The sequence below is a fragment of the Canis lupus genome, chromosome 16 (assembly GCF_048164855.1).
Source record: "Canis lupus baileyi chromosome 16, mCanLup2.hap1, whole genome shotgun sequence".
Classification (NCBI taxonomy): Eukaryota; Metazoa; Chordata; class Mammalia; order Carnivora; family Canidae; genus Canis; species Canis lupus.
Genome location: NC_132853.1, coordinates 34,078,646 through 34,095,012, shown reverse-complemented (window position 1 = coordinate 34,095,012; position 16,367 = coordinate 34,078,646). Strand labels below are relative to the sequence as shown.

The following is a 16,367-nucleotide window of genomic DNA, read 5'->3' as shown; positions in this document are numbered from 1 at the left end:
ACGTGGGATTCGATCCCGGGTCTCCAGGATGGCGCCCTGGGCCAAAGGCAGGCGCTAAACCGCTGCGCCACCCAGGGTTCCCTGTATCTCTAGTATTTAAAATAGAGCCTGGCACATAGAAAGTTTCAATAAACCTTATTTCCTGTTGTGATAATATTACTGGACTGGTATAACTAAACCATGGCAAGAGCTAACAGCTAACCCTTGAACAACATGGGTTTGAACTACATGGGTCCATCTACATGTGGATTTTTTTTTTTTTTTGATAAATACAATACAGTACTATAAATGTATTTTCTCTTTCTTATGATTGTCCTAAAATATTCTTTTCTCTAGCTTACTTTATTGATAGAATATATGATACAAAAAATATAAAATGTGGTAATCAACTGTTAATGTTATCAGTAAGGCTTCTGGTCAACAGTAGGCTATTCGTAATTAAGTTTTTGTGCAGTCAAAATTTACACATGGATTTTCGACTATGTGAGGGGTCGGCACTCCCAACCTGTGTTGAGGGTTGACTATGTATTAATAGAGTTAGTAACTTTTTTTTCTTGGAGTTAATACATCTGATAAAATCTCTCATGCAGCTTTGTCAATAATGACTGAGAAATTCAAGGTGAAGCAGAAGATATCTAGGTAAGTTTTAACTGACTAGATGACCACAACTGGTGGTTCCTGATAAATGACAGGAAGTTTTTTTTTTTTTTTAAGATTTTATTTATTCATGAGAGAGAGAGAGAGACAGACACAGGTAGAGGGAGAAGCAGGCTCCATACAGGAAGCTCGACACGGGACTCGATCCCGGGTCTCCAGGATCACACCCTGGGCCGAAGGCGGTGCTAAACCGCTGAGCCACCCAGGCTGTCCAGGAAGTTTTTTTTTAAAGACTTTATTTGTAAGTAATCTCTACACACAGTGTGGGACTTGAATCCACAACCGCAAGATCAAGAGTTGCATGGTCTACCAGCTAAGCCAGTCAGGTACCCCTGTGAATGGGAAGTTTTTTGATAGTCTGCAGGACTCTGTACCAGGTTGCATGCTAATTCAACTTTTTAATCAAAAGACTAGAATATGGGACACCTGGGTGGCTCAGTGGTTGAGCATCGGTCTTTGGCTCAGGGCGTGATCCCAGGATCTGGGATCGAGTCCCACCTCGGGCTCCTTGCATGAAGCCTGCTTCTCCCTCTGCCTGTGTCTCTGCCTCTTTCTCTCTCTCTCATGAATAAATAAAAGTTAAAAAAAAAAAAAGACTAGAATATGGCCTATAGGGCACCATTATCAAATCTACAAATTATATAAAACCAGAATATTATACAACACAACCTTCAATATTAAATGACAGAATTAAAAATAAAAAGCTTCTAGACAACCAAAATTTAGTAAGAAAAAGATGATGTGGATTAATTAATTAATTTTGCAGGGGGAGGGAGAGGGAGACAGAATCTTAAGCAGGCTTAACTCAGAGCTAGATCTCATCTCCCTGAGATCATGACCTGAGCCGAAATCAAGAGTTTGATGCTTAACTGACTGAGCCACCCAGGTGCCCCTGGAATAATTTAAAGTCCTAAACCTTGGATTTAAAAAATCAACTGCAGGGGCACCTGGGTGGCTTAGTTAGTTAAGCATCTACCTTCGACTCAGGTCATAATCCCAGGGTTCTGGGATCCAGCCCCACAGTGGGTTTCCTGCTTAGTAGGGAGCCTGCTTCTCTCTCTGCCCCTCCAACCCCACCCTGCATGTATGCTTGCTCTCTCAAATACATAAATAAATAAATAAATAAATAAATAAATAAATAAATAAATACACACATACATACAATCTTAAAAAATCAACTGCAGCTGGAAAGGTGCTGGAACTTGGCAGGTCTCAAAAGGAAAGCTCCCAGAAGCTTTCCAAATCCAGGGCCTGGGGACTGAGGAGGTGCCTAATTCTTCCCAGATATCCTGCCACATTCAGAGACAGGTCTCCCAGGACCAGTATAGTGTGTAGCTCAACCAATGTCCAAAGGGGGAACCTCTTAGCCATACATGCTGCCCATCATCCTGATGGACAGGCCAGGGGACGTCAGTGCCGGTCTTCTGCCCTGAGACCCATGGCCGGACCTCTCAACCTGGCTTTTGGCTGCTGAGGTTCTATGACAATTAGTGTAGCCCGATCACTGCTACTCCGCTTCCCTTTATTAAGAGAAATGTAAAGCTGATCTCATCAATTAGGTCCATCTACAGCCCCAACTTGAGAGGAGGCTTGAGATCACTCCTCGGCCCTTTTCAGGCCCTGAGTCATTTTTCAATTGTTAAAATCAGAATGATATCACAGCAGACTCACTTCTGAATCTAAGTGGTATCAAACAAGCTGGGTCCTATTCCCATTCAGTGTTTCCAGGCATCCCTGGTATATGCAACCCCAGCCAGGGTTTCTTGGGATTCTTCCTCTCATCCTTGCCTTCAAGCCACCCCGCCTAGCAGGTAACCACACCCCAACGGTACAGATGGAAAAACAGGCTCAGTGGGTTAGAAGCCCGCCCAAGGCCAAAAATTTAACTCCAAATCTGCCCGATCCACCTTCTTTCTCCTGTGCCCTAGTCTCTGTGATGTCCTTGGAGATGACCTGGTTTGGCTCCCAAGTGAAGTGGGAGTGTGTCCTTCAGCTTTTGCCAATAGGAAGTCTCTTTGCTGACAGCAAGTACCAGAAACCAGGACCCGCAGGAGGCCCTCAGTGAGCACTGACTGATTTAAAAATATGCTTTCAGACACGGCAGGCCCCAAGATGGTTGTATTTCCAGATCTTTCATCTCTCAGCAACGTTTCCTGTCGTCTGTCATCTATGTGCTTGGCACAACTGAATGGCTCAGCATTATTCCTTCAAAGTCCTACCTTCCCATCTTTGCTCATATAGTTCCTCCTTTCACAGGGTTCTCCCACAGCTTCCACCTTTGTCTCTAAGCCAGTTCAAAGGCTGCCTGCTCTGTGAAGCCCTCCCTGGTTGGACCCAGTGAGAATTCATCACCTGTCCTTCATGTTCCCATGGCCCCTGCTTGTGCCTTTCCTAAAAGTATATTCTAATCGGCCTCATATCATTTATTAAAAAATAGAAAGTTGGGGTGTCAGGCTGACTCAGTTGGTGGAGCATCTGACACTTGATCTTGGGGTTTTAAGTTCAAGCCTCACAATGGGTAGAGAGATTACTTAAAAATCTTAAAAAAAGTCAACTGCAAGTGCGCAAGACTGGTTTAATTGGTTTACTAGTAAAGCTGTAGGAAAGACTGAAGGGTTTCAGTTAAATGCAAAAATCATTATTACTTTAAAAAAAAGCTAAAGCAATTCTGTGGCATGAGTGGAAATGCAGTGTCCTGAAAAAGGGAGATGAAGGCAGAACTATCTTCTGTTCTAATTACATAGGTGATCAGCCATTTGCCTGAGGTGCTTTCTAGGATATGGGACTTACAATCCTAAAAAGAGGACAGTCTCCAGCAAGATAGGACAAGCTGTTACCCTACTCCCATGTAATCCGAAGTATGTCCAGAAGACAGTGAGCAGGATGTACCAATGAATTAAAATCACTGTGATACTATGAGAAATCACTGAAGCAACAACTAGAGTTACCAAAGAGTGTTCTAGTGTGAAGGGATATCATAGTAACAAGGATTAGGATTATTCTGTGTACATTTCTTTTTTTTCTGTGTACATTTATTTATTTATTAAATATTTTATTTATTCATGAGAGACACAGAGGGAGAGGCAGAGATATAGAGGGAGAAGCAGGCTCCCTGCAGGGAGTCTGATGCAGGACTCGATCCCAGGACCCTGGGATTATGACCTGAGCCACAGGCAGATGCTTAAACACTGAGCCACACAGGTGCCCCTTCTGTGTACCTTTAAAAGGCAAAATTAAGACCCAAAGGCAAATTTAGAGGATGGGTAATTTTGGTGCAATATAAAGGATATTCTGTTAATTACAGATACCTTTATCACTGGAAGTATTAAAAAGAAAACTTCCCAGAAGGAACTGTTATAGAGGAGATTTTACCCTGCAAATGTCTGTCAACTCTACAAACCTGTGATCCTGCAAACTTTCAGTTACATGGGGATTTACTACCTAATGACTGAATTTATGTCCACATTATGTTTCTCAATAGCCTTTTGTTTTTATTTTGTTCTCCTTGCCTTCTGCCAGAACATAGCAGGTAGGCAAGATAAAGAGATCCAAAAGAAATCTAGTGATCTTATCTACAACTCAAAGTGTCAGACTGTGTTTCTTTTCTCCCTGAAAAATTCTAAGGAAGGTGAATGACAGAAAAAATGGAACCAAAACATAACCTCCAACATGAAGCTGAGTAACAGCAGAAGGCTGTAAATACTCACCCATGCCAGATTTACCATCTGGGTATGTGTACACTTGTCCATTGTTTTTGATAATTGGGAGGTTAGAAGGTAAAGGAGCAACTTCTTCTTCACTCTCCTCAGAGCTGGAGCTGCTACTTGTGTCCTCACTGCAGCTATCATAACCGTCAAACATCCCGAACGAGTCTCTTCTTTTCCTTTCAGAGCGTGAAGAATGTTCAGTCTTAAAAGTAGAAGAAATCAAATAATACATGACACAGCACAGACACACCCCCTGCCACCGCCCTCCACCTGGGAAAGAACTTAGCTCAAATTGTTTAAGTGATAACTGAAAAATGAAGATCTAGCTCTGAGAAACGATAATTTTATTCTGTGATGAAATGTTTGTTTCATAACGGAGGCTTCCCCTTCTACAAGGTGCAAATTTATTAGCTATCATGTTAACTGATAAGAATATCAACAGAGACAGTAAGAACACTGAATAGGATCAGGCCACGTAACTCAAGCTTTGCCATAAATGAGGTGGGTCATTTCTCTGTAAGAAAGGAGATTAGATGATCTTTTTTTAAAGTTATGATGAAATACCCATAATGATTTCTCAATCTGCCTTTCAGCTCTGAAACTGTAGATTTCTACAATAATTTAGAGCATCCAGAAAATACACAGATGCTTTCAAAAATCACTGCTAAGAGCTCTGGAGGGATTAAGAATTTTTAATTTTAGAGATAGTTTATAGATATTACCTATTTCAAAAATTATAGAAAACATTTGTACATTATGTATCTCTTTTTTTTCCCTTAGCATAAACAATGGTTATAAAAACTCCAAGCTAAAATTTTCTTTTTTTTTTAATTAATTGATTAATTTATTCAGAAGAGACACACAGCGAGAGGCAGAGACATAAGCAGAGGGAGAAGCAGGCTTCCTGTGGGGAGTCTGATGCGGGACTCAATCCTACAACTCCGGGATTACGCCCTGAGCCGAAGGCAGACACTCAACCACTGAGCCACCCAAACACCCCAATGTTATTTTTTTTTAAAGGAAAAGCACAAAAGCACCAATTATCTTCAGTGAACGCTACACATTTGTTCTTCCAAAAAGATATGCCCTCTCTCAAAGCCACCCAAACCACCAAAATGTAGTATTGCCAACTCCAACCTTTCCTGAAATACACTGCAAAACTTCAAGTTTAATAAGAAGTAAAAAGAAAATAGGAAATTAACGAAGAGAAAAAAAATCTTCAGGAAAAAAGAATCTGTAAGGAAACAGAAGAAACAGCAAAAGAAAACGTAAAAAAAAAAAAAAGATATAAATACACAGAGAGTTACAACTAGAGTGAAAAGTATCAACCAAAGAATCTTTAGAGTTTGGCACCTATCCTTATTCTTTTCCTTCAGTTAGTATTTTTTAGTATTTTACTCTTTATGCACAATTTTATTTCCTGGCTAATTTAACTTCCAACCATGACCAATAACAAAGATGAAATCCTGACAAAATAAAACCAAGCAGGGGCAGCCTGGGTGGTTCAGTGGTTTGGCACTGCCTTCAGCCCAGGGTGTGATCCTGGAGACCTGGGCTCGAGTCCCACATCGGGCTCCCTGTGTGGAGCCTGCTTCTCCCTCTGCCTGTGTCTCTGCCTCTCTCTCTCTCTCTCTCTGTGTGTCTCTCATGAGTAAATATATAAAATCTTAAAAACAAAACAAAACAAAAAGCAAATGCATCTCAGGTATACAGGTGCATTTCAGGTATACAGGTATGAAACATTTGCACTAAAATGGAAAACTGATTTTTACTTGTATCAGGTGTAACTATGAAAGCAACAAAATTAGTTTCTTAACCCAAACAATGGAAATATTTTATACTAAAATGAATACTCTCTTTTAAAAGAAGGCCCTTTAGGAGGCTCTACAACTGCTACAATGCTGTTGCCACTACCTCCAACTTATAATATTCTTTTTGTTTAAAAAAATTTTTTTAAAGATTTTATTTGAGAGACAGAGATAGCAACACAGAGCACAAGCAAGGAGAGGAACAAGTAGGCTCCCCACTGAGCAGGGAGCCTGATGTGGGGCTATATCCCAGGACCCTGGGATCATGACTTGAGCTGAAGGTAGATGCTTAACCAACTGAGCCACCCAGGTGCCCTAGTATTCTTCTTTTAGAACTCTCTTAGATCCAATTTTAAAAAGAAAACCCTATTGTATGTGGCTACTTTGTAATTATTCAATTTCCCTCAATAGTTTTAACAAATTTGGATCTGAATAATCCGCAGGTATTTAAAAAGAATCAAATGTGGGGTGCCTCGGTGGATCAGAGTGTCTGCCTTTGGCTCCGGTGGTGATCCCAGGGTCCTGGGAGCAAGCCCTACATCAGGCTCCCCGCAAGGAGTCTCTCTCAAAACTACGTAAATAACATCTTAAACAAGTTAAAAAAAAATCAAATGTATTTTCAAAGAATCAAAATCTGCTACCACTGGATTTCAAAAGAACAAGATTCTGAAGGCAATGCCAGAAGAAAGTATAGCAACATTTTGAACTGATGAGGTGATAAGGAATGGGAGAGTCCTTGTCTGAGTGAAGGGTGGTGCTACGAGCGTAGAATTCTGACAGCCATGTGTTTGAGTCTCAGCTTTGCTGTTCTTTAGCTTTGAAACAAGTTATGAGCCTCTTCTCTTACTCATTCAACATTCAACAACTATTTATCAGACATTTGTGTATCTCACAGTAGCAGAGGCTGAAGATAGAATGGTGTACAGAGCAGACAAGATTCATGCTTTTCACAAAGGTTAGTTTATTGGCAGGAGGAATCCAAGCAAGGCCACGTGAAGGCAGAGTCAAATTGAGGCAGGAGTAAAGAGTACTCAGCTAAGATTCAGGGGTGAGGAAAGGCCTTGGGAGGATGAGACTCCGATGTCAGAAAGGGCAGCCAATTGAATAGCTGGTGCTGGGATGTTCTAGGCAAAGCAAAGAACAAGACAAAGACCTTCAGGTTGGAATATACTTGGCACACTGAAAGGCCAGTGTGAGAAGTGTAAGAGATGAGGCTGGAAGAGGATACAGAGACCATATCATGGGGCCCCCTTGAAGGCCAGGGTAAAGAAGTGATACACTTCCTTTTTCCTGAGGGCAAAGGAAAGACATTATGAAATATTTATCACAGTGTCTGGAATGTACACTTAATAAACACTGGATAGACATTTATTATTTATTTATTTATTTATTTATTTATTTATTTATTTATTTAGGCTAGAATTTTAAGTTCTAGAAGATTCATACTGCCCATGTCCATGCAAATACCCATAGTTTTCATGTAAGCTTGTCCACTTTACAGCCAGTTCTGTTAGGAGCTAATGCATATTTACTGACCCTTAAATATCAGCACAGAACATCTTATTCTGACTATCCTGGTCAGTGACTATAACCCTGAAATTTCAGGGCGTCAATGATTACGAACATCTTAGTGTCGAAATTACAGGCTGTTAACATTAAAAAAATGAAAGTATTATGATAATTAATTCCGTTAATATGGAAATTCCCAGGTTGAGACATTAAAGTAGTTCCAGGCCACTAGTGCCCCTTGACACACAAGAAAAAGAAAACCACATTTAAACAGATCATAGTATCACTCCAAAATACTAGAGAGAAGATGGAAAAAAAAAAAAAAAAGAGAAGATTTAAAAAGGGATCAATCACCAAGTGAATCTCACTTCTCAAAAAGTCCAATTCCAGGCTCATTCAGTTCAATCAGTTGCTTAGTGACTAACCCTTAAGTATGAACAGACAGGCGAGGATCACCAATCAATCATTAAAGAAAGGCCTCGGAGAATGTGAAGAAGAATCTATAGGAAACAGAAGCAATACAGAGAGCAATAAAAAAAAAAAAAAGAACTTCAAAAAACGGAATTAATTCTTCAGGGACATAATAGGATATCATTGGTGAACGAGATCTTGGAATTTAAAAACGGAAGAGGCAAAATAATCTCTATGTCATATACCTGAAACTAATGTAATACTGTGTCAAATCCAAGTAAAAAAGTTAAAAAGAAAAAAGAAAAAAAGAAAAAAGGTAATTCAGTGGAAAAAAGACAGTCTTTTCAACAAAAGGTGCTGGATCAAATAAGTTACCAAATTAAAAAAACAAAACAAAAGAAAACCCCCAACTCTGATCTGTACTTTACATCATCTATAAAAATTAACTCAAAATGAATTACAGGGACCCTTGGGTGGCTCAGCGGTTGGGCGCCTGCCTTCAGCTCAGGTTGAGATCCCGGAATCTGGGATCGAGTCCCGCATGGGGTTCCTTGTGAGGAGCCTGCTTCTCCCTCTGCCTATGTCTCTGCCTCTCAGTCTGTGTCTCTCATGAATAAATAAATTTAAAAAAGTCTTTAAAAAATGAATTACAAAAAAAAATATGGATCAGACCTAAATGTAAGAATTCAAACTATATAACTCCTAGAAAAAATATAGGAAAAAATCTTTATGACCTTAGGTAGGCATAAAATTTTTAGGTATAACATCTAAAGTATAACATTAAAGTATGATCCATATATGAAAAATACTGGTAAGTTAGACTTTATCAAAATTAAAAACTGATCCAGGCTTCCCTTATTCTCTATTAAGAGAATAAAACAAGAGACAGATTGGACAACAATATTTGCAAGTCATGTGTCTGATAAAGGATTGGTATCTAGGATATATACAGGGCTACCAATAACTGAAACAGTCCAATTAAAAAACAAACAGGCACAACATCTCAACAAACAATTCATAGATCTATGGATGGCAAATAAGGACATGAAAAGATGTTCAACATCACTGGTCATTAGGAAATTAAAACCATGAGATACTCATACATCGATGTTATTAGATTGCCCCAAATTAAAAAACAAAAAACAACAAAAAAAAACCCCTCTATGGTCTATGTAGTAAATGGAACTCTAAAACATTGCAGATGGGAAAGTAAATAGAACAAAAGCATTTTGCAAAAGAGGCAGTTTGTTAAAATGCTAAATGTAAACCACATATTACCCATTCCACTCCTATTTACCTAAAATAAATGAAAAAATATGTCCAAAGACATACATATATAAGAATAGTTGTAATAGCTCAAAATTGAAAACCCAAATATCAACAGATGAGTGAATAAACAAATTACGGCATATCCACAGTGATTCCATCTTGCTGCTTAGCAATAAAAAGAATGAGGTGATACACATAACATGGAAACCTCAAAATATGCTGAGTGAAAAACCAGACAAGAGCACATTCTGTATAATTCTATATAAAATGCTAGAAAATGCAAACTATTTTTGCATTTCCTTCATTTTTACTTAATGTTCTATTTGTATCCCAAAATTCCATATTACTTTTAGTTGTCATGCCCTTAAAGCTCCTCTTGGCTGTGACCGTTTCTCAGGTTTTCCTAGTTTTTGATGACCTTGGCAGTTTTGAGGATTACTGGTCAGGTATTTTGTTGAATGATCCTCTCCTAGGATTTGTCTCATAATTTCCTCATGAACAGACTGGGGTAGTTTTCGGAAAACAAATCAGAGGTACTATAAAGTACCCTTTGTATCAAATCATACAAGGAAACATTCTATTCACATGACTCACCTCTGTTGGTACTGACCTTGATCACCTCTACCTGCAGCAGTATTTTTCAGGTTTTTCTCCATTATAAAATGACTTCCTAACCCCCCTGCATACTGTACTTTTTAAGGGACTTCGTGAACTCCACACTTAGGAAGTGGGGAGCTATGCTCCCTTCTCCTCAATAGTGGGGCATCCACACAATTTGGAATTCTTCCAAATAGATTTCCTCTCCTTTTCTAAAATAAGTTATTTCCACCTTTTGGGTTTATGTGAGGTTTTTCTCTCCAGTTGTATATCTCCAGTTGAAATACTCTCTAACTGATGCTGTCTCTCAAAGTAGCAAATCTAGATTATGTGATTTCCACCTGCCTTTTATCAGTTATGAGAAGTTTGAAAATCTGGTATAGGTGTGGTCTGGTTCTCCATTGTAGTCTTACTATTTCCCCTCTTTTAGTAAACAATTTACAGGGAGATACTTAGAGACCATGCAAATATTCTGTTCATGAAAATTTCACTCTAGATTTAGCATCCAATGATTATCTTGCCCAATCTGTAAATATGATTTTCCAGCCCCAGAGTTTTCTTCCATATTTTCAGTTGACATTCTTCTGTAGGGAAGATCCCTCTTTTTTCTATTATGGGTACCCACCACTCATGGATTCCTACTTTTCAGTGGCTTGTAACTCTTTATAATCCTAAATTATCTGGGAACTCAAACTGTTCCAGATTCAGCCAATGGGAACCTAAGCCTCATGTCATTCCAACAAGCCTCTATCATTATTTGAGCAATTCTTTAACTTTCTGGCATAACAAGACATTCCAGCCTTATCCTATACTCATTTTCCTGTCCCAACCTTAGAATCAACCATTTCTTCAAAGAGCCCCGGTTTCTTTTAGTGAGAGATATCAGAAATAAAGATACAGGTACACCATGTGCTCATTGCTATTGAGGTCTCTTGTCTCTGGGCTCTTCAGTAGATGGGAGTTGGAATATACACCTATGTGTATGTGACATATGTATACACGTATGTATCTTAGAAAATCATGAGTTCAGACTTTCAACTCCAATTCTGATCCATGCTTCAGGGTTTTTCCTTATTTCCCCAAATCTGTATTTGGAACTCTGTTCTTTCAGAGTGAAAAACCCTGGCTCTCACACAAATTACATGTACTCATTTGCTCAGTCTTTTTATACATTTAAATAGTTTCAGAAGCACAACATCCATAAGCTACAAGAAACAAATTTATAAGTCTAGAATTTCTTTGTAGTTCCATCTCCCTAAACTGAAGGTCAGAGTAATGAGTTTAAGAGTTACTTGGATTATTTATTTCTCCCTCCTTCAACGTGTTGTTATTTATTGAAATAAGTCGAGTTTGGTTTTTAGTCTTTCCTACTATCCTTACCCGATTAATTTCATTTCTGGGGACTGCCTAAAAAATTGCCCTGCTTCCAAGTATAAGAACTATATGTGAAGTTTTAACTTGGAAAAATGTCATTTCCTTCCCTGCTCCATCATTCACCTTTGTAGGCAGGTAATCAACTTTACTGCTCTCTGGTTCATCCTTCCTTTGTATATTTTGAAAAGGTAAAGAAGTATATTTATTTTGTTTTTCTTACAGAAAAGGCCACACATAATTTAAAATTTCTCTGTCCTTTGCTTTTATTAATTCAGAAACATATCCTGGAAATCACTCCATTTCAGTGCATATACATTTTCTTCATTCTTTTTTCAGCTGTACAGTACATGTGTGTGTTTACTCAATCTCCTTTGTTTGGACAGTTAGCAGTTTTCAATGTTTTGTGGTTATGAGTATTGCTACAATAAACGAACCTACACACGTGTGCATATACATTTAAAACTACTTGAGGTAAACCATCAGAGTATATTCTTTGGGTAGAAGAGTGAATGTGTATGTAATTTAATTAAGTATTACCAAATTTCTGTCCATAGAAATTTTACCATTTTGCATTTGCACGACCAACAGTGAGAGTGTTTTTGCGAATATAACAGATGAAAAATGGTATGTCAGTGTGGTCTTTTTTTTTTTTTTTTTTTTTAATCTTCTACTTGGAAAGAACCTCAAACTTCTAGGAAAGTTGGAAGAATAGTACAATGAAATCTTGTGTACTCTAACCTGCCAATTATTAACATTTTGCCTCATTTGTTTTATACTTCTCTCTAAACATAGACATTTTGCTACATCATTTGAGAGTAAGTCACACACATCATATCTTTTTGTTTGCCTAAAATTTAGTATGCATTTTCTAAAAATAAAATTGTTCTCTCCTAATTACAGCACATAGTTATCAGTTTCAGGAAATTAAACATCAATGCGATACTTTTCCCCAATGTACCAACCTTAGTCCAATGGACCCAATAATGTCCTTTATATAGCATTTCTTCCCCTCAGTCTAAGATCACAGGTCATATTTGTCCCTTAGTTTCCTGTAATCTCAAAGATTGCAGGCTCCTTTCCCATCTTTTTAACAGAATGTTTCTCATTTGAGGATCCTCATGTTTCTTCATTACATCAAGTTATGTATCCCCATAATACCATGAGATAACTTTCTTAGAATATTACATCTTAGAGGCATAAGATGCTTATCTGGGCCCTCTCTGCCAATGTTAATTTTAATCACTCTTTCATGCTGTTGTCCCATTTTTCTTACCATATTTTTCCTTGCAACTAATAAGCAATCTTGCAAATTTTAAAATCGGTATGAATTCACACCTCATTTACAGCGGTTTATAATCTATTACTGTCCTCACTTATTTTGGGGCTCAAATTATCCCATATTCAGCTGCTTGGATTCCTATGCACTGCATCCCATTGAAAAGCTCCCATCAATAGTGCTGGGTATTGACTTACTTTCTGACATATCAAGATATTCCAGTATCATTTTGTACCTACGTTGTTCCAATCCTCAATCAACCCTTTCTCCAAGGTGCTCTCATTCTTTTCAGTGGGGATTGGCATTAAAAACCAGGATATGCTCAGTATGGTTTTATACATATAGAGCCATTTTTGTCTTCTTTCATAGGTCTGTGTGATGTGTGTTTTTGCCCTTTATCTTTAGGGGTTTTAGCCTATGTTTTTTTCAAAGCTCTGTGCATTTAAGAATTTACCTTTTGTAACATATCGCAAATTTTGTTATAAAGTCATGCAATTAAAAAAAATTTTAAACATAGTAAAATTTATCAGTATTTTTATTTTTATAACTTGATTTTGGGATGCTTGGATGACTCAGTGGTTGAGCACCTGCCTTTGGCTCAGGGTGTGATCCCGGGGTCCTGGGATCAAGTCCCATATGGGGCTCCCAGAGGAAAGCTTGCCTCTCCCTCTGCCTAGGTCTCTGCCTCTCTCTCCATGTCTCTCATGGAGCCTGTTTCTCCTGTGTCCACCTCTCTTTGTGTCTCTCTTAAGTAAATAAAATCTTAAAAAACAAAAACTTGATTTTGACCCATTGAAAACTTTTCTTTATAATCACTGCATAGAAAAGTTCACCCATATTTTGTTATTTGTGCATTTTTAAATATTTTGACCTCTGATCCATTTGGAATTTATTCTTATGCATGGTGTGAAGAATTGACCCTAATATCATCTTTTCCTAAGGGGCTATCTAATGGTGCCAACATGCATTATTAAAATGTCCATTTTGTTTCAGTGATTTGAAATACTACTTTAATAAAGCATTGGGTTTCCATATGTAGCTGTATCTGTATCTGGACTTTATAGTACTTTATTGGTCTATCCATGTGCCAATGTCTTGTTTTTCAAATTATACAGGCTACCTATTTTGCTATTTGTTAGGGTTATATCACAAAGATCTTCTCCTTAATGTTCTGATATTCTTATTTTTCCAAATGAACTCCAGTATTAACTAGTTTAGCTCTATACAAAAATTGTTGGTATTAGGATCTCATTAAATTAATTGAGGAATAAAGTGACATCATAAGGTTGAGAGGTCTTAACCAAAAACAAAGGATGTTGTTCCAATTGTTTAGTTTCACCTTGTGTCTTCAAGAAATGTTTTCTAGTTTGCTTCATATAGATTTTTATGATTATTGTTAAAACCAAATCCTTAGAAATTTAAGTATCCTTTTTCTTGCTATTGTAATGCATTTTCCCCTCATTACATTGTGTAATTGTTTACTGAGTACATAAAGGTTTATTTTATATCCTTCAATCTTCCTAAAATACTTTGAAATAGTTTTGTCATTGATTTTCTGGGGCTTTCCAGATGAACTATCAATGCCATGCTGCCTGTAAAGAAACTTTTATTTCTTTCCCATTACTATGTCTACAATTGTTTTCTCTTTCCTATCTGTACTTGTACATATCTGCAGTATGTCACATATCAGAGACAATGTGCATCTTTACTTTGTTTCTGACTTTAATGTCTATTAAAATGCTAGTCTTAGGATTTAGGTGTGTATATATATGCATCTATGCATCTGTATTTATGAAAATCACCTGATGGATGTATCCATTTCCGTTTTCTCAAAACCTTTTTTTTTTTTTTAAGATTTTATTTATTTATTCATGAGAGACACAGAGGCAGAGACAAAGGCAGAGGGAGAAGCAGGCTCCATTCAGGGAGACTGACGTGGAACTTGATCCTGGGTCTCCAGGATAAGGCCCTGGGATGAAGGCGGCATTAAACCATTGAGCCACCTGGGCTACCCTTCTCAAAACCTTTGAGTTAGGAATGCTTGCTGAATTTGGCCAGATTTTTTTCAGCATCCATAAAGAGAATATGATTTTTCTCCTTAGGCTCATTAATATGGTGGATTATAGCAAGAGTTCCAAATACTGAATCATCCTTATGTTCCTACTATATAAGCTTTCACTTCATCATGATGTATTTTCTTAATGTGCTGTTAGATTGCACAATATTTAAGATTTTGCACTGATATTCATAAATATTGATCTATAATTTTCATTTTTGTGCCATCTTTATCAGGTTTAGAAATTGATGTTATTTTTGCTTCATAAAAATTGCAAAGTTATTCTGCATTTTCTATGTTCTAAAGTAATTCATGTAGCATTGGGAAGGTATGATCTGTAAAGCTTTTGTAGAATTCCTTTGTGAAATCACGTAGGTTTGGTGTTTTGTGGGTTAGCTCCTTGACAAATTTGTTTCTTCTACTAAAACTAAGTTAAAAATCTTTTTCATTTTTTGAGAAAATCTTAAGTAGGATCCACACTGGTGTGGAGCCTGACATGGGGCTTGATCTCCCAACCTGAGATCATGATCTGAGCTGAAAATCAATATTCTGACGCTTAACTGACTAAGCCACCCAGGCGCCCCTCTCCTTTCCTTTTAAAGTAGGCTATATGCCTGGTGTTGGAGCCCAACATGGGGCCTTAACTCCTGACCCTGAGATCAAGACGTGGATGCTTAATGGATGGAGCCACTCTGGCACTCAAAGTTTATTTTTTTAAATCTTTAGAGAGGCACCTGGGTGGCTCAGTTGGTTAAGCATCTGCCTTTGGCTCAGGTCAAGATCCCGAGTCCTGTGATTGAGTCATTCTCCCTTTCCCTCTTCTCCCCCTTGCTTGTGCTGACACACAAAATCTTAAAAAAAAAAAAAAAAAAAAAAAAAAAGAATCTATTTCATCTAGGTTTTTTTTTTTTTTTTTTTAAAAGATTTTATTTATTATTGAGAGACCCAGAGAGAGAAGGGCAGAGCAGAGGGAGAAGCAGGCTTCATGCAGGGAGCCCGATGTGGGACTATAGGATCACGCAGAGCCAAAGGCAAGTGCTTAACTGTTGAGCCACCCAGGTGTCCCTCATCTAGGTTTTCAGATTTATTTGCATAGATGTGTGTAAAATAGTTGCATGTGACTTTCTCAATGTCTTCCATATCATGTTCTTTGACCTCATTTCTTATTTGGTATATTTTGTGCTTTCTCTTTTCTGCCTTGATGAAACCAGTAGCTTATTCATTTTATGAATTTTCCCCGAAAGGTCCAGGATCGATTCATCAACTTGGTGTACAGTTTTTCTGTTAACTCCTTAATTTCCACTTTTATCTTTATTTATTTTTTTTTAATGGGGCTTACTTTGTTGTTTTTTAATTTTTGAGTTGGGAATTATTTTATTTTTATTGAATTGGGAATTATTTATTTTCATTGTTTTATTTTTACTGTGATGGAGTAACCTGATTAGGCCCAAGATGGAGCTGCTTAGGCTAAAGCCACCTTAGCAAGTAATGAAGTCGTTATGTTCCTCTCTCCCTGAAAAGGCAAGCCTAAGTAAACTATCAGTGAGTGCCTGCTCAGAACACACAATGCCTGACCCAGCTCCAAGACTTCCCTCTGCTCCAGGAAGAAAAGCAATCAGCTTTAACCAATCAGCAAGTGCCCAGTGTAAACTTCCTTGTTCCCACACACTTTGGTTTATAAAAATTTCTCGTTTTGTAAAGGA

The 16,367-nt window shown here is 37.8% G+C and overlaps 1 protein-coding gene across 20 annotated transcripts in view; it reads right to left on the bottom strand.

The window, feature by feature from the left end:
* MBTD1 (mbt domain containing 1) overlaps nt 1-16,367 on the bottom strand; it is a 68,975-nt gene that overhangs the window by 40,630 nt on the left and 11,978 nt on the right. For 17 of the 20 annotated variants that reach the window (XR_012008855.1, XM_072779996.1, XM_072779992.1 and 14 more), the window contains one exon: nt 4,365-4,566. Coding sequence is in view for 19 of the 20 variants with exons in the window: in XM_072779987.1 (XP_072636088.1) it covers nt 4,365-4,566 (202 nt within the window). In the remaining variant the exon portion in view is untranslated. The remainder of the gene's footprint in view (nt 1-4,364; nt 4,567-16,367) is intronic. The other 3 variants (XM_072780000.1, XM_072779999.1, XM_072780007.1) reach the window with 1 other exon arrangement.